The sequence below is a fragment of the Acaromyces ingoldii genome (assembly GCF_003144295.1).
Source record: "Acaromyces ingoldii strain MCA 4198 unplaced genomic scaffold FA10scaffold_2, whole genome shotgun sequence".
Classification (NCBI taxonomy): domain Eukaryota; kingdom Fungi; phylum Basidiomycota; class Exobasidiomycetes; order Exobasidiales; family Cryptobasidiaceae; genus Acaromyces; species Acaromyces ingoldii.
In genome coordinates, this window is record NW_020290248.1 from 3,653,262 (window position 1) to 3,669,453 (window position 16,192).

A 16,192-nucleotide genomic window follows, 5' to 3' on the forward strand; every position below is an offset into this window, starting at 1 on the left:
GCAGGCGCAGGCGCGGGTGGCGATCTCTTTGGCGGTGGTGGCGTCGAATCAGACGAAGACGACGACGACGACGCAGAGAACGACCCACTTGCAGTCCGCAGCGCCACGCCGCGCCGCATCACCAGCCGCGCGATGTCTGGTTCAGGCACGCGCTCAGCCTCGGGCACGCCGACGAAGACGACGCGCATGATGGCCGCCGCCGCTGCCTCGGAGTTCTCGTCGGCTGGCAAGGCGGCAGGGCCATCGCCGTCGTACCGGCCCTCGCAGCAGCAATCCCAACAGCATACACAGCAGTCGCCGCCAAAGAAGGGCCCGCTGTGGAAGAGCAGCGTGCGCAACATCGTCAATGCTCTTTCTGGCGGCGGCGGCGGAGGCGGTGGCAGTGGCGGTGGCGCACCCCCGACGTCGTACCGCGAGCCGAAGCGGGCGCACGAGACAGCAACAGCAACAGCAGCCACGACGCCAAGGGGCACAGAATCAGAGGACGAAAACAGGAGCACGCTCTCGACGCGCACCCTGGGCACCCTCGCCTCGTTCCGCCGCCGCTCCGAGACGGGCGCCGGCCTGCGCCTCGACACGCGCACCACCCTCGAGGTCATGGGCCAGGAGGGTGCCGAGCCCTTTCGAGTCGGCTTCGTCTACTACTTTAACGTGCACACGCGCCAGCCGCACTGGCAGCGCGCCCAGGCCGTCCTCCTGCCCTCGGCCATTGCCCTCAGCTGGATCCCCGCCGGCGGTGGCCGCGAGAATGTCGTGCTGGACCTGCGTGCCTGCCGCGAGGTGCACTCGGTGCCGCATGCAGAGCACCCCAGCAGCGCGGCCGACATGGGTGCCCGCATCGCACGCGACCAGGGCCTCGGCAGCCTCAGCCCCTTCCAGCTCATCTTTGACGACGGCGTCGAGCGCCTCGCCGTCGACACGGCACGTGACCGCGTCCAGTGGGTCAGTGCCGTCTGGGACGCCCTCGGGGCCGCGCGCGGGCCCAGTGCCATGCGCCGCCGCGGGCTGTCGTCGACCACTCCCCTGGCTGGCGATGGCCTTGGGGGCGACACCTCCCTGGCTGGCGGCGTCGACGGCCTCTCGCTCCAGGTCAGCCCCGTGCTCCACGGTCCCACGCAGCAGCCAATGGCCGCGGGTAGGGCATTCAACAAAGAAGAGGAGGACAGCGACGAGATCGCACGCATCGGCTCGGTGTGGAAGAGCGAGCTGTCGAGCCAGCAGCCGGCGTCGCTCGCCGATGCCCTCGCCACGGGCCCGCCGGTGCCGCCCAAGGACAGTGGCAAGAGCAAAGACAAGGACGGCAGCAAGGACAGCGGCAAGGATGGGAATAAAGACAAGGAAGGGACGCGCGCAGGCAGCGCGCTCCGCCGCGCCAGCGTGTCGGCGCGGCCGCCCAGCTTGGTGGCGACGGACGTGCACGTGGCGCAGATCCAGAGCGTGCCGGCCTCGTTCGACGAGGGCAAGTCGCAGGAGACGCTTGTGTCTGGCGTTGGTGCTGCTGCATCGGCTTCAGCTCCAGCTCCAGCTCCGGCTCAAGGAACAAGCCACGGCCAAGCCCTGTCGCATACCGACGACTTCGGCCCGCGCTCGCCCCGCAGCGAGGCCGTCTTCGACTGGCGCACCCAGGACGGCGAGCGCGAGATCCACCCGAGCGACTCGGCCTCGCAGCGGCCTGCACGCAGCGAGCGCGGCGGCACCATCTCCAGCCGCTCCGGCCGCGGGCACGGGCACGAGCAGGAGCAGGAGCACGAGCTCGCGGCTGCTGCCGTCGCCAAGCTGGACCGTGAGACGGACAGGGAGCTGCAGCCGCCAAAGACGCCCGCCCAGACGCTGCGGGACAGCATCATGGGCCAGCTCGGCTCGCCGCTGCCTGATGATATGCTCCTCGTCGGCCAGGGCCCCGGCCACCTCGACACCGTCGTCGAGGAGACGCTCTCCCAGGCCGCGCAGAGCAGCCAGCCGGGCCACCGACGGCGCAGCGCCACGCTTGCCAGCGCCTCGCTCGCACGCGCCTCGCCCTCGTCGCCTGCTGCCGCCATGGCCGCCGGGCTCGTCGGCGCGGCCTCGGCCACCGTCTCGCCCGAGAGTGTGCGCCTGCCCCTGGCGCCGTCGCCGCCTGCTGCTGCTGCGGCCACTCAAGCGCCCGCTCAAGCGACAAAGCCTGCGACGACGGCCCCAGCGAGCAACGTGCTCAGCCGCGCACGCAGCATCATCTCCTCGCTCTCGACCCACTCGGCCGCCGCGTCGAGCATCTCGTCCGACGACGTCAACCGCCTGCTCGAGTACCTCGAGGCGCAGCAGAGCGAGCGGCGCGACCGCGATGCGATGCTCGCCAGCCAGTTTGCCACTTTCCAACAGGCCCTCGAGTCGCTCCAGCTCCACGCCACTGCCGCCGCTGCCTCTGAATCTCCCTCGCACACCGCCGCCTCGCCCACCCCCTCGTCGTCGCTGTCCCGGCACAGCAGGCACAGCGGGCACAGTAGGCAAAGCAGCAGCAGCGCCAGGCACAGCAACGCAGCCGAGCTGCGCGCCGTCAAGGACAAGCTCGACCGGCTCGTCCAGCTCGTCGGCGGCGCCCTCGTCGGCGGCGGCAGCGGCGGCCAGCAGCAGCAGCAGACACATGCCCAGCAGGGCCTGCCATCGCTGCTCCAGGCCGCCAACCGGGTCCGCGACGGCGCCGACGAGCCGACCAATGGCCGCGACCGCGCCATCCTCGCCGACCGCCTCGTCTACGGCACCCGGCCGATGGAGCGCCGCATGAGTGCGCCGCCTGCGCTCGAAGACGAGGAAGATGACGACGACGACGATGACGCTGAAGAAGACTTCTCGACGCCGCTCGCCCGCATCGGATCCGCCGACGACCTCGGTCCGGCCATGCAGACGCCGACGCCGGACACCCCGGCACCGGACACGCCCCGGCCGGCGCGGAGCCCCTTTTTCCCTTCGTCGGCGTCGGACTCGGACGTGGTCTCGTCGCTCATGGCCGAGCGCATCCCGCCCCGGAGCTGGTGCTCGCGCGACGGCATCCCCGGCGCGCCCGCCAATACGGACCGTGGCCACGGCGCCGACACGGCCTCGCTGCTCACCATGGACATGGCCGACGGCGACGCTGGCGGCACCTTTGACGAGCTCGCGGCCAGGCGCGGCAGCAGCACCGTCAGCCTCGACATGGAGGCCGAGATCCGCCGGCGCAGGCTCGCCCAGACGCACGGCATCCGCCCCACGTACCCAGACCATGCCGGCGGCGGCTGGTACACGCCCCGTCTCGCTCAGCAGCCGCAGGGGACTTCAAGCAGGAGGGTCGCGCCCGGCATGCAGCAGCAGCGGCCGCAGCAGCGCAGCGTGTCGCAGCAGACGGCCGACGACGTCGTCGGTGCGCTGCCCTGGGCGGGCAAGGCCGTCCGGCACGGCGAGGGCCTCGGCCTGACTGTCGCAGCCACGCCGCGGCCCAATCCCTTCGCATCGCCCGCTGTCTCGTCGTCGTCTTCGTCCGCGACGGCCCGCAGCCCCACCAAGCGGCGCGCTGCAGGCGGACATGGCCCCGAGATCGAGGCCGTGCTCGATGCGATCCGCGACAACGAGGCGGCGCGCCAGGCGCAGCAGAAGCAGCAGGCCGACATTGCGCGCTACCTCAACGAGCTCAACTCCTGGCTCGAGCGCGACGTCGTCGACCGCAGCAAGGAGTGGCGCACCCTCGCCATGGGCGTCACCCAGCTCCACGACGAGCTCTCGGCGCTCAAGGGTGGGCAGCCGGGGCCCTCGTCGATGGGCCAGCCGCTGCCGATGGGCCAGCCGCCGATGGGCATGCCCGGTCCGATGCACGGTGGCATGGCAGCCTTTGCAGGAGGACCACCCGAGGCGAACAGGGGCATCGACGGCGCCATGCCCGACGCAGCAGGCCCTGGCGCTGGCCCCAGTGGACCGCGGCCGATGGGAGCAGGCGGCGGCCTCTCGTCGCCCGCAGCAGGCATGCCGCCGCCCACGCCGCTGCGGCCTGCGTCGGGTGCGCCGCCGTTTGCTGGTGCGCCCGTCATGGGTGGCGGTGCGCTTGGCCTGCTCGAGCCTGCGCCCCTCGTCACGCCTGGTCCACAGCCGGCGGGCGCAGGCGCAGGCGGCGTGCGGCGCGCAGGCACACGCACCTGGCGCGCCGAGGCCTCGCCGGGCCCGCTGCGCAACGACGACGTCTGGCGCGGCTCGGGCAGCACACGCAGGGCCGCACGCGAGCGCCAGGACGGCCAGGCGACGGAGAAGCGCGCGCGCAAACGGAGCCTGCGCGAGGGCGCCGGCCGCCTCGCCCTTGCTGCCGGCGGCGCTGCCCTCGTCGCGGCGGCCGTGCACGAGTACGACAAGCACCGGGAGAAGAAGCGCAAGAATACGAAAAAGGGCGGCGGCGACGAGGCAGCGACGAAAGAAAAGGACACGGGCGAGCAGACGCGCTCCCTCGAGATGGACCTCGGCCTGCTTGATGTGGTGCGGCGCGCGGCGAGGAGTGGCGACGAGCGCCAGGTCCGCGAGGCCGTGCGCGCTGCCGCCGACAAGGGCGATGGCCAGGCTGCCGTCGACAAGATCGTCGAGGAGATCAAGGCCAGCCAGCAGCCCGACGAGGAAGTTGCCGCGGACAAGGCCATGGCCCAGCATGACGACAGTGACGACCACGGCGCACAGCACATGGAGCGCGGCAGAAGCAACGACAGCGACCCCACGGCCGTCGACGAGCCCATGTCGCAGCCACGCATACAAACGCAGCCGCAGCAGCGATCGGCCAAGAGCTCTGCATCGACGACGATGGCCAACGAGGCGCTGGCAGGCGCACTCGGTGCAGGCGCGGGCGCGGGCGGCGGCGCACTGGCGCTTGCTGTTGAGGAGATCCTCAAGCACCTCCTCGAGCGCAAGGAGGACGAGGCACGGCAGCAGGCCCAGCGCGAGGCCGCCGAGGCCCAGCGCCGTGCGCGCGAGCAGCACGAGGCGCAGCAGAGCATGAGTGTGCGCGAGCGCGAAAAGATGGAGCTCGTCGACATGATTCTCGCGCGCCTCGACGAGGAAAAGGCGCGCCAGGCCGCCGAGGAGGAGCGCAAGCGGCGCGAGATGGACCCCAAGTCGGCCATCGAGAGCCTCGTGGCCGCGCTCAATGCGCAGCGCCAGGCCGACGCCGCGTCCAAGTCGACGCAGGACGCCGCCATGCAGCAGATGACATCGGAGCTGCTGCGCGCCACGTCGGAGCAGAACGGCCAGCTGGTCAATGCCGTCCACTCGGCGGGCCGCGAGATGCTGCGCAACAACATCGAGGCCCACGCCGACGAGCTCAAACGCATGCTCTCGCGCGAGGTCGCCGGCATGTTTGAAGACGTCGGCAAGATCCGCGAGGCCAAGCGCCACCTCGAGCACGAGATTGCCGACCTGTTCAGCATCAAGTCCCGCCACCTCGTCCACTTAGACCAGCAGCCCCTCGCCCTGGGCGTGGGCTCGCTCCCCGCCGGCCAGCACGTCATCCACACTGTCTCGTCGCCCCCGACGCAGGACAACAGCCAGGATCGCTCGACGCTGCAGGCCGTCAAGGACGCCCTCACCGGTGGCAACAGCAATAACAACAACAACAACAACAACAACCAGCAGGGAGGCCCGCTCCAGCAGCCCGTCTCGTCGTGGGCCCAGCCGATCTCGACGCTGCAGCAGGCGCCCCAGCCGATGCCCGGCATGCTGGGCATGATGCCGCCGGGACCTGCGCTGCCACCGACGCAGGGCGTGGGCGTCGGCTCGCCCGTCCTCGGCGAGGTGCGCGGCGTGCCCCAGATCCTCACCACGGCGCTGCCCAAGCGCGACTTCATCGGGCCCTTTTCCGTCAACTTTGGCTCCAAGTGATCCGGCGTCCTGAACTGCGACTAGGACTGCGACTGGCTCTGCGACGGGCATTGGACTATGAGACACGGGATGCATGCATGTAGATAGAAACAGACTTGATAATTGTACAAAGGCAACTTGTGACTATGACGATGGAGACCACATCAGAAGCAAGCACGGAAGCGAGGCTGTGCTGCGGGTTGGCTTGCCTGCCTGCCTGCCTGCCTGCCTGCCTGCTAGAGCACAGCGTCGAGGCGGTCAGCGAGCCCGCCCGCGGCGTCGAGCCAGCGACGGAGCGCGCCCAGGTCCGTGCGCCGCACGTGGCCGCCAGGGCCCAGGACGGGCGCGTCGGGCTGGAGCTGCTCGCTGATGTCGCGGAAGCCGGCAAAGCAGGCGGGCGCGCCGTCCTCGACGAGGCGCTGCGTCACTTTTTTAGACGCCGGCGGCAGGTCAGACCAGGAGCGGGAGCGGATGTCGCGCCAGTAGGCGTCGATGGCTGCGGTACCCGTGGGCGACTCGACGACGACGAGCCCTGGCTTGCCGGCGAGGACAAAGCCGGTGAGGCCCGCGTCGACGGCGTACGACACGAGATCGGCGCGCTTCGACGGCACCGACAGGCTGACGAGGAGGTGCCAGGAGCGTGTGGACTTGTTGCTTTCGTCCTCTGTGGCGCCTTTCTCTTCTTTCTCTTCCTTCTCTGTGGACTGTGCCTGGAGCAGGAGGGGCACGGCGCGCTCGCAGAGATCCTCGGCGAGCGAGAGGATGTACGACGACCCGGCGCCCTCCTCTTCCGCTTCGCCATCGCCATCGCCTGGGTAGGGAAAGGTGCGCACAAAGTCGACGAGGTCCGCGTGGTCCTGCCGGGCCATCCAGCCGGCCTGCGACACCGACGCCGATGGCCGTGTTGGAAGAGACGCACTCTCCTGCCGCCGCCGCAGCGGCACCTCGACGTCGAGCCGCACGGTGCGCCCGTCGGAGGCATCGACGGAGCCGCGCAGGGGGTCGAGCACGAGGCCAAAGGCGACGGCCACGGGCAGCTTGTCGCGCAGGGCCACGCTGCCGGCATCGCCGAGCGAGGCCAGCGGAAGGGCAAGGAAGCGGGCGAGGTCCTCGATTGCCTGCGCCGACTCCCGCGGCAGCTCCAGGCCGTCGTCGCCGTACAGGCTCAGCACGACCTGCAGCACGTCGAGCTGCGTCGAGAGGTCCTCGGGCGCAAGGAGCGCCGGCTCGGCCATGGTTGTGTGTCGGTCTTCCACACCCTGTCTTCCGGGAGAAGAGCGAGACTGCGACACGTGATCTTTCGCGCGCGCACGGTCCATTCTCTCGCGTTCTTCTTTTCGGCGTCGAGCGACGGCGGCGACGGCAACGACGACAACGGAGGCGGCAGCGGTAAGAGGGCGGCGAAGCACAAAGATGGACTCGCTGACGGCCTCGCTGGCGTCTGCGGAGCTGTCTGCGCCCTCTCCGGCGGACCTCGTCGCTGCGTTTGGCCCCCGGTCGGACGCACACCGGCGCACGCTCGCGCAGATCCACCTGGCGCAGACGGGTGTCGACACAGCGCTCCGTGCACGCCTCGCTGCGCTTCTATCCTCAAGCAGCTCGGGGTCCGATTTTGGCGATGAGGATGGAATTATGGCAGCACTGCGGCTCGTAGCTGCCCTCTATGGTTCACGGCCAGACGAGGCACACGCGCTGCTGCTGCCAGCGCACGACGGCGGCCCCCTCGACGGCGGCCTCGTCGTGCGCTCCATCGACGATGACCGCCTCGGCCTCGCCCTGGCCGAAGTGCTGTGCGCTGCAAGTGGACATGGGCCTTCACGCAAAGAGCTTCTCGAGCGGAACAGAAGAAGAGCACCAGTGCAAGCAAGCAAGATCGTCGAGGTGGGCAGCGAGGAGGATGGTGCATCTGCGGCCGGCGTGCCCGTCGGCGAGTGGCTCAGGACGTGGGTGGACCGCGCCGAGCTCCAGGACGGCCAGGCACGCGTCGTCGGCCTCCTCTGCGCGCTCACGCTCGAGAAGATGCGACGGGGAGGGAAAGAAAAGGAGGCCGACAACAAGGCCGTGGAGTCGAAAGAGGAAGAAGGAGAGGAAGGCGACGAGGAGACACTCTACCAGCTCGCACGCCGCTTCCTCGTCGTGGGTGTTGCGACGAAAAGCGACGAGAAAAGTGACAGCGACGAGCGGGCACGGATGGCCAGCGTCGAGGCGCTCACCTACCTCAGCCTCGGCTCTGCGTTCCGGCAGCGCGTCGCCGACGACACGGATCTCCTCCGCGGCCTCGTCGTCGCCGTGCTGCGCGCATGCCAGGCCAAGCCGCCGGACACGGCGCTGCAGTACGGCGTCGCCACGGTGCTTCTCCATCTCGTCGCCTTCAAGCCCGTCGCCACGGCCGAGGAGCGCCAGATGGCCCGGCTGCGGCGCATGGCCAATGCAGAGAAGCGCGCCTCGCAGAAGCAGGCGCAGGCGAATGAAGAAGAGGACGGAGATGGAGAACACAACGAGCTGCTCGAGGCACCGGCGGTGCGGGCGCGCATCAACCGTGCCGTCGAGTGTGGCGCCGTCGCCGCCATCACGGCCATGAGCACCGTGAGGCCGCTGAGCAGCGCACTCACCGCCACGGCTGCCCAGGCGATGCTGGCCATGACGACGCCCCAGGACCGGGCCCAGCGCGGGCGCATCGTGCAGCAGGGCGGCGCCCGTGCCCTCTTTCTCCTCCTGGCTTCGTCCTCGAGCAGCAGCAGAACAACGAAAGACGACGGGGCAACGAAAAGGACCGCCGCGCAGTCACTCGCGCACCTCCTCATCGACCTGGACCCGCGACTGGTGCTGCGCGACGATGCGACGAGCGCCGTTGCGCCACTCGGTGCGCTCTTCATGTCGGCGGCCTCGTCGACGCTGCAGCGCTTCGAGGCCTGCCTCGCCCTGACGAACCTCGCCTCGCTGTCCGAGGATGTATGCGCCTCTGTCGCGCGCTTCACCCAGCCCCTGCATGCGGTCCTGCCCGCCACCGGTGGTTTCCGTGGCGCCGGGACTGCAGAATCGAAAGACGGGGACAAGGCGAGCATCGGCCTGCTCGCGCTCCTCGACGAGCGCCTCTTCTTTGAGGACAATGCCATGGCGCGGCGTGCCTGCGTCGAGCTGGCCTGCAACCTCGCTGCGGGTCCCCACGCCTTTTCGCACTGGTCTGGCGAGGCACTGGGCCCCGATGCAGCGCAGCCGCAGCAGCAGCAGCATGATGACGACTCTGACGAGGAGCGAAGGCAGCGCTGGACCCACCTCGTCGTCGCCCTCTGCGCCTATGCTCCGACAGCCTCTTCACAGGCAGATCAGGGCAACAGCGGCAGCGGCGAGACGACAAAGGCCATGCGCCTCGCGGCGGGCGGCCTGCTGGCCATGCTGTCCGAGAGCAGCGCTGTATGCGCGCGCATCGCCAAGCTGCGCACCACGACCGTCAACCTGCTCGTGCGCCTCGTGTGGCCCGGCGTGCCGCCGCGCATCCGCGAAGTGGGCGAGGTTGGAGATGGTGGTGGTGACGACGGAGAAGAAGAAGAAGAGGAAGAGGACAGAGCAGGGGAGCGCGACGAGTGGGACGAGGGACTGGCCCTGCGCGGCCTCACCATCCTCGCCAACGTCGCCGAGCACGCGCCCACCTGCCGCGGCAGCCTCCTCGTCGGCGCCGGCCTCGTCGACGCCCTCGAGGCACTCATGGCCTCGTCACAGGTCGGCGACGCGGCCCAGCTCGTGGCCATGGCGAAGCAGGTGTATGATCAATTGCAATTCAAGTAAAGTAGCCATGTGTACAATCTATCTATCTCTGTGTGTGTGTCCTACTGCTGCACGTTCAGACTGCGCTCAAAGACGGACAGGCTGGCGCCGCTGGTGGCCAGCCGGGCGAGGTAGGACTCGTCGTTGATGGCCTCGGGCCCGCGGTTGAGCTCGCGGCGCGCGACGTCAAACAGGCTTGCGGCCTCGTCGTTGGTAAAGTGGCGGCCAATGTCGAGCCTGGCAAAGGCCGCCTCGGCGTGGTGCAGCCGGTGGGTGTCGTCGGAGAGCGTCCAGGGCCACCACTCGGCGTGCTGCGGGCTCGGTGCCGCGAGGGCGAGGCCGCGCTGGACGCCGCCAAAGCTGCCGGCGCCCTGGGTGCGCATGCATGACAGCACCGTCCGTGTCAGGCCCAGCTCGTACGCCTGCAGTCGGCGGTAGTCTGCGTCGCGGTACTTTGTCGTGGAAAAGTAGGCCTGGGCGCCGTCGAGGCACAGCAGCAGGGGCCGCTGCCGCTGCTGCACCAGCGTCCGCAGGGCCGTCTCGAGGGTGCGCTGCAGCGCCGCGGGCTGCTGCTGCTCGCCCAACGCCTGCTTGATCACATCGGCCAAGGACGATGACGAAGAAGAAGAGCCCTCGTCGACGGGGATCTCCCGCAGCTTGTCCGCGCCATTGACAGAGAGAATGCGACCCAACAGCGCCCGGCTGGCCTCGGGCTGGACGTAGGTCTGCATCGACGACGAGTAGATAAAGGGCGAGGAGCTGTCGACGAGGTTGATGCCGCGGGGGATGTAGACGACGAGCCAGTCGGACTCGAGCGCGTACGAGACGGCCTGGAGGAGCAGCGTCGATGCACCGGCACCCAGCGGGCCTTGGAGAAGCGTCGTCTGGCCGGTCGCTCCCTCGACCGACGAGTCGAGGTGGTTGAAGAGGCGGAGCGACTGTGGCCGGAGCAGCGTCCGCGGTCTCGGTTGTCTCTTGAACTGTGGGAAACGCGAGCAGGCAAGAGTCAGAGAGCATGATCAGCGACAGAAGCTAGAGCCGACACCCACCTCTCTGGCCATCTCGCGCGTCAGGCCAAAGCCCTGTATTCTCGTCGCCTCCAGCGTCCGCTCGCTCCACGCCATGACCTGGCCGACGTTGGCCTCTGTCGCCTGCTCGGGCAGGAGCGTGGCGAGGAATGACATGTCAGCGACCGGCTTGACAAACGGGTTCGTCTTGGACAGGCCCTCGTGCACGCCCGCCGACTTGGTCTGCCCCCGTCGCGGTGATCGCGGGCCCGAGGAACCGGCGGACTTGCGGATGGGCGTCTTGCGCTTCTGCTGCACCTTGGGCGCCCCCTTCTTGGCTGCGCATGCTGCACTCGACGATGAGAAGGAGCGGCTCGGCGCCTCGAGCAGCGTCCACCGCGCAGGGCCTGCAGCAGTCCGGAGCAGCGATGTCGTCGCCATGGCCATCGTCTCTTCTTCTTCTCGTTCCTTGCACGACTGGGCGAGAACTTTTGAGATGGGGATCAAAATTGGGAGGGCGCACAATGCACGTGCGTCAAACACGTGCGCATCCAGGGCTGGGGTGTGTGTGCTCCACTCCTGTCCACCGGTAATTTTGAATTTTTTGCGAGGGCGAGGCGAGGCGAGGGCTAATCTCCCAGTGGCAACGACCAGGAGGAGGAGAGCAGACCACGATGCCGCGCTCATCAACACCGACCAACTACACGCTGAACCACACGCCGTCGTCGGACAGCCCGATGCCGTACCAGTCGTGGTCGCCGTCGACGCGCGAGGAGAGCCAGGAGGCGCTCGTGTCGTGCCTCTTGCAGATCCTCGAGCAGCCGCTGGCCATGCTCCGCGACGGCACCGTGGGCGACGAGCAGATGGCTGCTGAATCAGCCCTGATTCCCGGCAGCTCTGTGGGCAAGCACCTGCGACAGTGAGTCTTCCTTCACGTCGATCGAGTGAAATAATGCAAAGACTGACCACTCCCACGGCACAGCGTCCACGACCACTACCGGCTGATGCTCGATGCGATCGAAGGGCCGTCGAGCGGGGACGTAATCAAGCTAGACTACGACAAGCGGATGCGGTCGCCGCCGCTGGAGACGAGCGCGCAGTCGGCGCTGAGCGAGTTCGAAGAGACGCAGGAGCGCATCCGGCGGCTGTTTCCACGCCAGGCACCGCACCGCATGGACCAGCGGCTCGCCCTCTCGGCCACGACGCCTGCGGAAGTGGAGCTGGGGAGCACGCTGGGGAGAGAGGTGGGTTGCTTGTATCTTCCTGTTAAGTCCCAAATCGTGCACTGACAGACTCGCAGATGTGGTTCTGCTGCCTCCACGCGATCCACCACTACGCGCTGGCCCGCGTCATCCTCACCCACGAGCTCGGCCTGGCGATTGCCGACAGCTTCGGCGTGGCGCCCTCGACGATTGTCTTTCGCATCTGGGGGCGCTCCAAGCTGTAGACGAGACGGACACTGCTCTGACACCTTCCTATTGCTAGATACATGCTGAATACTGTACATTGCTGCCAACCCTGAGATATGGCGACGAGGAGGCCGCGGTCTGGCTTGCCTGCCTGAGACGCGCCGAACATTGAAAAAGTCTAAACCGGAGAACTGAGCTTTCTTTTCGCGCCCCCCTCCTCGCTCGGTCCTCCTCCTCCCCCGTCTCGTCTCTTTTTCTTTTCCGTTTTATTTTCCTCCCCCCCACCCCGCTCCATCGCTCGCTGCGCGCACAGATCGCTGCCATCCACACTTGATATCCAGACTGACAAAGCAAGAACAGCGGACGCCAGTACAGAGGAAGCACGCAGCCCCATGGGATGGCCACCGATGGAGGACGGCCGTCGACGACGCCGCAGTACGACCCGTTTGGGCTGAGTGCCGCTGCGCTGCTCCACGGCGACACGAGCGCCGGCGGCGGCAGCCCCGAGAACCACAAGGACAAGGAAAGGGAAGCGACGGGCACCGACGAAGAGACAGGCACACGGCGGGGCCGCCGACGGAGAAGCTCGGAGCTGCCGCGGTCTGCCGCCGCCGCGCCGCCCACCAGGGCTGAGGTGGGGCCCAGCCATGCGATTCCGATCGCAGCGCCCAGTGCCGGCGGCAGTCACGCTATTCCCTCCTCGTCTTCATTCTCGCCCTCGCCTTCGTCCTCGTCGCGGCTCTGGTGGCAGCGCGGCCCCGACGGCGAGGGCGATGGCGACGGCGATGCGTTGGATGGCAGCCGGCCCCGGCTGCACGTCGATGCACAGCAGGCCGCCACGACGAGGAGCTACGGCGATGGCGATGGAAGCCAGAACAGCAACAGTCAAAGCGAGGTCCAAGAGCGGCGGCGAATGCAGTCGCCCGCAGCGAGCTTCCTGTCGAGCATGAACGAGCGCCTGGCCTCGCCCGGTGCGTCGCTCCTGCGCGGCCACTCGCAGTCGTACTCGGCCGCGCACGTGCCCGGCCCGTCGCACTCGCTCTCCCCGCCTGGCAGTCCGGCGACGCAGCTGCACGAGTCGGCCTTTAGCCAGCCAGCCGGTGGCCTGAGTGGGCTCTCGGGTGCCGCAGCGGCCCTGTACGAGCGGCAGGGGGCTCCATCGTCGTCGTCGTCGTCGCTGCTGCCCCTGCGGCCCGACGACGAGGGCGCATACATCGTCGGTGGGCGCTACCGCCTCGGCCGTGCCATTGGCTTTGGCGGCTTTTCTACCGTGCGCGAGGCCTGGGACACGCAGCGCGGCGGCGGCGACGACGATGACGACGACGACGACTCCACACCCGTCGCCGTCAAGATCGTCTACGGCCAGCCGGCGACGATGGACGACGAGGTGAATGTCTGGCGCGCTGTGCCCCGCCACGCGCACCTGCTCCCGCTCCTCGACCACGAGCGCATCGACACGGACAGCGGCACGCTCGACTTTCTCGTCATGCCCCTCTGCGCCGGCAGCCTCCTCCAGCACATCCGCCATGCCGCGCCGTCTTCAAATGCTGCGCCTGCTTCTGCCACTGGTGCAGCTGCCCACGTGACTGGTCCGCGCAACTCGGCGCCGTCGCCGCTCGCATTTGCCGAGCGCACCGGCTCGGGCTTCAAGCTGCGCATGGCCTCGGGGCCCTCTTCCACGGCGGCGGCGGCGGCAGCAGCGGTGGATGCGGGCTTGACGGCAGCGGCAGGCGCGGGGACAACAGCGGCGTCGAGCGCAGGGATATTCACGATGGCATCGCCACCGTCGCCCAACGGCAGTGGGCTCCTGCGGCGTGCCTCGTCGCGCGCGTCCACGTCACTCACACGCACTGCCTCGCTGCAGGCCAGCAGCGTCGGCGTGCCCCTGTCCGAGGCGCGCGACATCATGGCCCAGCTCGCGCGCGCGCTCCTCTGCCTCCACCGGACGGCGTCGATTGTGCACGGCGACATCAAGCTCGAGAATGTGCTGGCGAGTCCGGCAAGCTCAGCCTGTCCTGCGACGACGGCGGCGACGGCGACAACCCCAGCAGCGACACGCTGGCGCCTGGCGGACTTTGGCCTGGCGAGGGCGCACCTCCGCCAGGCACCGTCAGTGGCTGCCTCTTCTTCTTCCTTTTCCAACACACCAGCAAAGAGGCGAGCAGCTGCGCGCGCCTCGGACATCCTCCCTGCCCGGACAGGCACAGCAGGCACAGCGGGCCCGTCGTCGGCCGTCGCGCGCCGGCCCACGACGCTGAGCACCGGCGGCTCCCTCGCCTATGCCGCGCCCGAGATTGTGGCGTACGAAGGAGCGACAGCAGCAACAACAGCGACAACCACAGCGACGACCACGCCGTCAGCGAGGGAAAAGTACGGCCGCGACATGTGGGCCCTCGGCTGCATCCTCTACGCCCTCGTCTCGGGCCGGCTGCCGTTTGTCGACAGCTTTGAGCCGCGGCTGCAGCAGAAGATTGCGCGGGGCGAGTGGGCGATGCCGGCGCGCCTCGCTCGCCGCCGCCAGCGCCTGCGCCTCGACGAGGAGCAGCAGGCGCCAGGAGCAGGTGGCAGCAGCTTCGGTGGTCATGCAAGAACAAAGAGCAGCAGTGGGAGCAGCAGCGGACACGGCAGCCTGAGCCGGACGACGAGCCTGACGACGGACCTCTCGGCCTCGCTGCCTGCGCTCGAAATGCTGCAGGGGCACAAAGAAGGAGGAGGAGCAGTGATGGAGGCAGAAGAGGCTGAAGAAGAAGAAGAAGAAGAAGAAGAGGAAGACGCAGGGTCAGACGCAGGCCTCGACACGGCCTTTGACGGCACCTCGAGGGACCGCATCAGCGTCCGCACGCTCCTCCGCGGCCTGCTCCACATCGACCCGGCCCGGCGGTGGACGATCGACGAGGTGGCTGCCTCGCCGTGGCTCGCGCTCGCCGTGGGTGAGGGCGAGGGGGCAGGCGGTGACGAAGAGGCTGGCGAGGAAGGCAAAGAGGCACAAGAGGCCAGAAGAGCAGACACAGAGGCAGAGGAGGCAGGAGCAGAAGGAGATGAAGAAGAAGACGAGGAGGAGGACCGGCGTGGACGCAAGCAGCTCGACTTTGGCAAGCGGCCCACGCGCGGCAGGGGCATGTCGCGCGCCTCGTCGAGCCTCTCGCGCTCCCGGCCGCGGGACCCGGCAGCGGCCGCCGTCGCCGCTGCTGCCACCTCGTCACCCTCATCGACCCGGAGCCTGAGCAGGAGCCTGAGCAGGACGCGGGCCCACTCGGACTCGCCAAGCAGCAGCTCGCCAGCCTCGGCGGGCCTCGGCGGCCGCGCAGCAGGGCCGAGCCGCGTCGACGATGCCCCCGCCCACCGCTCGTCGACGTCGCGCAGCCGGAGCCGCGCACCCGACAGCCTCCGCTCCATCCTCGACGGCAGCGCGCCAGACGAGCACGCGCGCCGCTAGAGGCAGCGGCGGCGGCAAGAAGAGCAGCCACAGTGCAGCGGCGGAAGAGCAGGACACGAAGCACTTGTATTTATTTTCCCGTGAACAAATCCACACTAGCATCACAGCTTCTCCTTGAGCTCGTCGTAGATCTAGCCGTGGCACCACCGTCAGCGCAGCGTGCGTGGAGCGAGGCTAATGAACCCACCTTCTGCAGCTCCTCCTTCTCGGGCTGGGTCGCGGGCCAGCCGACGCCGAGGCCCTGCTGCTCGTCGGGCTTGGGGATCACGTGGAAGTGGACGTGGTCGACGAGCTGGTGGGCCATGCGGCCGTTGTTCTGCAGGACATTGTACTGCTCGGCGCCGCTGGCGAGCGCGACCTTTTTGGCCACCGGCAGCAGGTCCGCCAGGTACTCGTCTGGCAGCTCGTGCAGCTTGGCGGCGTGGTGCTTGGGGATCACGAGGCTGTGCTTGGGCGCAATGGGCCCAATGTCGAGAAAGGCGTACGAGTGCGTCGTCTCGAGGAGCTTCATGCTCGGGATCTGGCCCGCAATGATCTTGCAGAAGATGCTTTTGTTTCGCGCAATCTCTCTGTTCAGTCTTCAATCAGTGCGTGGCGTCAAGGCATGGACCCACCAGTTGGCATCGGTCTGGTGCGACATGGTGCGGAGAAGGCGGAGCGTGGAGAACACGGTGGGCAGAGGCAGTCTAGCTTAGCGGGAAGGCGGAGAGAGAGTGTGAATTGAGTGGAGACGGCGA

The 16,192-nt window shown here is 68.5% G+C and overlaps 7 protein-coding genes across 7 annotated transcripts; 4 read left to right on the plus strand and 3 right to left on the minus strand.

Moving 5' to 3' along the window:
• Nucleotides 1-5,178: 5,178 nt before the first annotated feature.
• FA10DRAFT_223543 (hypothetical protein) lies at nt 5,179-5,418 on the plus strand (the record flags this gene model as incomplete). Its single annotated transcript, XM_025518581.1, has 1 exon — nt 5,179-5,418. A coding segment is annotated over one exon (240 nt), but the record flags the coding sequence as incomplete, so codon positions are not given.
• A 656-nt stretch (nt 5,419-6,074) lies between these two features.
• Nucleotides 6,075-7,073, minus strand: FA10DRAFT_285409 (hypothetical protein; the record flags this gene model as incomplete). The annotated part of the gene is made up of 1 exon (XM_025523990.1): nt 6,075-7,073. One exon carries the CDS (start codon nt 7,071-7,073, stop codon nt 6,075-6,077), a length of 999 nt encoding a protein of 332 aa, XP_025379747.1.
• Nucleotides 6,997-9,624, plus strand: FA10DRAFT_301017 (hypothetical protein; the record flags this gene model as incomplete). The annotated part of the gene is made up of 1 exon (XM_025524915.1): nt 6,997-9,624. The coding sequence occupies exon 1, from the start codon at nt 7,252-7,254 to the stop codon at nt 9,622-9,624; it is 2,373 nt and encodes a 790-aa protein (XP_025379748.1). The 5' UTR covers nt 6,997-7,251.
• Nucleotides 9,625-9,665: 41 nt separating this feature from the next.
• On the minus strand, nt 9,666-11,057 carry FA10DRAFT_285411 (hypothetical protein; the record flags this gene model as incomplete). The annotated part of the gene is made up of 2 exons (XM_025523991.1): nt 9,666-10,583; nt 10,653-11,057. The coding sequence occupies 2 exons, from the start codon at nt 11,055-11,057 to the stop codon at nt 9,666-9,668; spliced, it is 1,323 nt and encodes a 440-aa protein (XP_025379749.1).
• Nucleotides 11,058-11,120: 63 nt separating this feature from the next.
• Nucleotides 11,121-12,225, plus strand: FA10DRAFT_95459 (hypothetical protein). Its single transcript, XM_025525812.1, has 3 exons — nt 11,121-11,529; nt 11,593-11,854; nt 11,911-12,225. Exons 1-3 carry the CDS (start codon nt 11,285-11,287, stop codon nt 12,055-12,057), a joined length of 654 nt encoding a protein of 217 aa, XP_025379750.1. The 5' UTR covers nt 11,121-11,284; the 3' UTR covers nt 12,058-12,225.
• A 41-nt stretch (nt 12,226-12,266) lies between these two features.
• Nucleotides 12,267-15,543, plus strand: FA10DRAFT_95478 (kinase-like protein). Its single transcript, XM_025525813.1, has one exon. The coding sequence runs from the start codon at nt 12,417-12,419 to the stop codon at nt 15,453-15,455; it is 3,039 nt and encodes a 1,012-aa protein (XP_025379751.1). The 5' UTR covers nt 12,267-12,416; the 3' UTR covers nt 15,456-15,543.
• On the minus strand, nt 15,533-16,166 carry FA10DRAFT_301021 (putative HNT1-adenosine 5`-monophosphoramidase). The gene is made up of 3 exons (XM_025524916.1): nt 16,070-16,166; nt 15,643-16,003; nt 15,533-15,586 (listed from the first exon to the last, which is right to left on the minus strand). The coding sequence occupies exons 1-3, from the start codon at nt 16,093-16,095 to the stop codon at nt 15,557-15,559; spliced, it is 417 nt and encodes a 138-aa protein (XP_025379752.1). The 5' UTR covers nt 16,096-16,166; the 3' UTR covers nt 15,533-15,556.
• Nucleotides 16,167-16,192: the final 26 nt, after the last annotated feature.